This window comes from Saccostrea cucullata, unplaced genomic scaffold, assembly GCF_032062105.1.
Source record: "Saccostrea cucullata isolate Sc308-1 unplaced genomic scaffold, CSIRO_AGI_Scuc_v1 ctg6596, whole genome shotgun sequence".
Lineage (NCBI taxonomy): Eukaryota > Metazoa > Mollusca > Bivalvia > Ostreida > Ostreidae > Saccostrea > Saccostrea cuccullata.
The window spans coordinates 1-4,924 of record NW_026928454.1 but is presented as its reverse complement, the minus strand read 5'-3'; the positions used below and the strand labels follow the sequence as shown (position 1 = coordinate 4,924).

Here is a 4,924-nt window from a genome sequence, read left to right as displayed (position 1 = left end):
ATGCACTTGCTTTTCCTTTCCCAGCAATTACACTTAAAGTATCCAGTGAAAGAGCGCAACCTAACTAGTGCCTGACATGCATGATTTCATTTCGATACTGGTGGCAACTTTGATTATGGCAACCAGTCTGATGCAAATTTAATTCCCACATTTCATGAACCTCAGAACTCAAACCTTGTAACTGAATGCCAATACCCTGATAAAAACATCAGTGTTCTCTGAACAGATCTATGTGGCACTATAGCCCTGCCTTGCTGCATGAGCTGCCTGAAGAACTAGGCGCCCATCTGCCTCTTCTTGCAGGCTCTGGAGATCTGCTAATACGTCGTGGTCTTGAGTCTTGAGATGTTAATCATTATCATTTTTCCATCATGTTTTGCCTAGAGAACCTTTACATGCACCTAAATTTCTTTAAATTCCGTCTTCATCCATTCGTTCACCAAAACCTTTATGATTCTATTTTTATTGTTAATGGTGCTCAAGAAACTCTTCTACTGCCTGACGATTTGAGTGCAAGTAATATTCTGAAGTTGATGGCCATCTTTTCCTCTTCGAACTGATCTCTCACTGTCTTGATTGAGTTCTTTAGGTACGTGTCAAAAACAACATCTTTCCTGTCACTATTCACCCCAGCCCTTAGTACCATTAAAAACATCGTGTTTGCAAAATCTTCAAATCGGATTTGATCACCTTTCACCTTCAGTTGATATGCTTACAAGGTCCTGCTTCTCTGCAAAAGAGTTGATCCATTCCTTTATCAAATCGACAATTGCTGGCACAGCCAGTTCGTCCCTCTGAATTATTGGACATTGCTATTCTGTATGAACTACATATGTGCCAACCATATCTTCAACGATGTGCCTTGGAAGTCCTTGAAAGGAACTTCGATACTCTGCAGTTACATAGTAACGTTTAATAGCTGCAGCTTTTAAACTGAATCGAGCTGTTCTACCAGGTGTCTGTTTGTCCTTATTTATGGTGATCTCATTGGTCTGATCCACAGGAATTTGTCCATAATATCAGAAAATGACCACATGCCATACACTCAAAAATGACTTTCCCTTTGATTTGTCATCCGAACAAAATATGGGGACAGATATATCGCGCAAAATTCAGTTTATCGATTGCCAGGGGATAAGTTTACGTACAGTACAGCGTACAGATGAAGGTTCCAATTTCTTTCAAGTGACGCACAAAGGAGACCAAGTATGATACAGAGATTATCAGTTAAAAAAAAACCTTATTCTTTGACCTTATGGTCTTCGCCTTAATGCATATTGCATGCTGGGTCTGTTTCCACTACCTTTTTCATAAAACCTAAATTTATTTAATTATAATACCATTATAGTGTAATATCTGTGTTAAGTAAACAATATACACAGAGTAAATCAAAGGAATTTATTTTATAATCTTCAATTTTGGTTAGGGATAAAGATTTACTATGAGATAAAGTGATATATATTTATGACTTAAATAATGTTTTAAGGTAATCCGATCCTCAGGCTCTGAAAATCAGGCATGGAGTAGTTGAAAATGATAACAAAAATGTCTCTGAATTCTCAAAGAAATTCGTTTTTATCCACAAGAATTCTTTAAAAATTATCTTGATAGCTAATTATTACATATGGAAATTTAGTAAATCTCAAAGAAGTGCGTCACTTGAAACACCTACTATAAATTTTCCAATTCACTATTGATCAACAAACACTTTTTTGAATAAAAAGTCATATGTATCCAGGCTTTTGAAGAATTGCTTGTTTTAATAGATATAAGGATATGAGGTCTGTACTTTTTTTCTATTTACTTCAATCATTTTACAATGTATAATGTAGAAAGACTTTGCCTGTCATTGCAAAACACCACAATTCACTTCTAATTTCATAGCATAAGAATAAATATTGGTATTTAGGATAAGAATAAAAAATATGCATGTACTCAATTTTTTTCAATATGTAATTTTACATAAACACTGTTATGTGATAAAAATTTCAGTTTTTTAAAGATCTTTTTGAGAACTTTAAAGAACCTTGAAGCACATTGCGAGTCATAAAATTAAAATTGTTGCACGAAAAGATTCAATTTTCATGTTTAGTAAAATTATAGAATTATATTCATATATAATTTAGAGGGCTCATTACAGAGACAATATTGAATTATTATTTAACAGGGTGATAGCATGGATTGTATCTTAAAGAACTTTCTAGGACATATCAGACATAAGAAATTTAAACAATAAAATTAACGGAAGAAGCAGTTGCAGAAAAAAAAAATCCCACCTTCTCTTTTCATAGACAAATCTGAGAGAGCAAACAATTTTGGTAGGTTTATATAAACGGTTGATACACCATTAAAGCCACAATCAACTGAATGCTATCATACATTTTATGAAGGTAGAGATGTATGTCCTTTAACAAATGACTAAAAAAATTATTCAAACAAGATGGTACCGATACTGCAAAAATCCATGCCCTGGCTCATGGACAAAAAGTATCGATATAACGTTATCACTGAAGGTCCAAGCAAGTTTGTTCCGCATCCATTGTTGTCGTATGACTAAACGTGACGTTAATCATGAAGCTCCACGTGGAAGAAGATTATTGATGATGTGTAGTTGGTAAATACAGTGGTGGGGGCACATTAGCAATGTTAGGTGGGTAGACAGTATAACATCGTTTCATGCAGTATTGCTCTCGACCAATGAAATTTAACTATTTTTATCATAAGCAGGATAAGTTTTTTTTTGTCTGCCTAATTCTATTGTTCAAATACAGCTTCAATTTCTTTTATGAAATCACAATGTCAGGACTAAGAAACAAAAACAAATGTGCATTGTCATTATGTTTTGGAATTCATGTTGAAAACTTCTATACTCACTTGATTTTTGGCTTTCCATATCTATTTTTCTTTCACCAACAATGATATAATCCACATTCAGTTTCTTGAGTTTTTCACATTGATGCTGATTTAATGAAGTAAGGTCCTTGGCGTACTTTTCCTTTATTGAAAGAATTAGAATAAAACCTTTGGCATTACAAAGTCCTGCAATCTTAATTTCATCTTCCCTGCATTCCAAAATATCTTCGACTGTCTTTTTTATGCACGCAATTTCTTGTTCATTGTACTCCTGAAGGTTTACACATATGTGAAATTTTACTTGTATGAATCCATTTTCTAAAAAATATGAATTGAAATAAAGCGATAAACGTGATTAAGGACAGATGATACAAAGAAAAAATGGATGCCTGGATTGGTATATATTTTTTTGTCTAATTTCATTGAAAAAGATGCAAATAATGAATTTCTAGAATATAAAGAAACTGTTAATCTTCTATGGTGATCAAAGTTTTAAATGCGATTACAATTTAGGTTACCTTGCGGGTTTTCATAAAAGCACATAGCTTTTGCCTTTATTGCATATTCAATGCATTTTTCGTAAACTTCATTGCATCCTGCCTCCTTTAGTAAGTATTGCATGTAAATCACATCTCTAGGGTTAAAAAGGTTGTTCTCCTTGATAAGTTCAATACATTCCTCAGATGATTTCGCTGCTTTTATTGAGTTTGCTTCAATGTCGCCTAAACCTACAAGAATAAGATATGTTTGTGAAACACTGATGCCCTCGTATGGCAACATAGCTAAGATTTAACTTTTCGTAAATGAAATTTTATAAATTAGTACCAAAAGCAGGGTATCTACTTACTCACTGGAAATGCACTTGTGAAATATGAAAGTAGGTCATGATAGTTTTTCATAGGAATGGAAATCTTCAAGTTTAATGTTTGATATCCAATAAAAGGTCTTACCACAAAAAATACATATGCAAAAGTATTGACGCCCAAACCCATACTGTTCTGAAGTTAAGGCCAGGGTTAAAAATTTTAAAAGGTAGATCAAACTTCTACCAATATATGATTAATTAATCGATTGTTAATTGATTGTCATAGAGGACTGTTTCGGAAAGGTAAATGAAGTATAAATGATTAGAGTAAAATATATTGTTAATTATCAGATGCTATTCTAAAAGGGTAAAAAACAAAAACTACTTGGAATAATACTTGAAGAGAGCGACAAAAAAATCGCTTTATATGTCAAAATTTCTCAAGCAGAAAGCTACATTTCTGCAGCTAAATGTAATAAATTTTGTACATACCGAGCAATATCTGTTTTAGGTTCGCCACTTTATCAGAGAAGGCATTAACAACGCTTTTACTCAGGTTGAAAAAAGGTACACTTGATCCACTCTTTTTGTAAAACCTCCTCAAAGGATCTAAAACGAGAGGAAATATAATCATGCTTTCCACTTGTACATGTATATACGGGGGGTTATCAAAAAGTTCGTGAACTGAGGCTATAAAATTAGTACTATGTAGTCAGTACTTTCAAAATTTATGAGGGACATAAAACATCAAAAAATAAAGAAAGGTTGAAAATTTTAGCTTGATTCGTCCATTATTTGCTAAATTATGATAAAATAAAAAATGACATTATATGATTTCCCGGGGCTGTCGCCGTTTAGTTTCATGACGTCCAACAACTTCATTGTTTTTCAATGTCCACTTCATCTACCTCGTACACTTAATTTGATGAGATTCCCTGGAGTTGAGTAAGGAGTTCAACCCGTCTTGTTTATTTGACTTTAAAATGTCATGAACGGCGGCTTTTAATGCATATAATATTGCAATTGGATTTATACATTGGAAGAGATCTTCGCTCGATTGTGCCAGCATATTTTGCTTTTGGCAGTTTAAGGTTAATAAACCCTCTGCTCACTTACGTTGCTTGAACCTTGATGATTTTCCAAAAGGAATGTATTATATAAGTAAAATACAAAAAAATTATAACATAGCTTGCGGGGCAAAATTGGACAAAAAAGACACTTCAGCTTCGCAAATTTATAAACGAATAATATACATTTATGACATTA

The 4,924-nt window shown here is 33.2% G+C and overlaps 1 protein-coding gene across 1 annotated transcript; it reads right to left on the bottom strand.

Annotated features, from left to right (window-relative positions):
- Nucleotides 1-228: 228 nt before the first annotated feature.
- LOC134277637 (uncharacterized) lies at nt 229-4,267 on the bottom strand (the record flags this gene model as incomplete). The annotated part of the gene is made up of 7 exons (XM_062759968.1): nt 229-339; nt 717-794; nt 903-992; nt 1,304-1,317; nt 2,875-3,171; nt 3,372-3,581; nt 4,151-4,267. Coding segments are annotated over 7 exons (917 nt in total), but the record flags the coding sequence as incomplete, so codon positions are not given.
- Nucleotides 4,268-4,924: the final 657 nt, after the last annotated feature.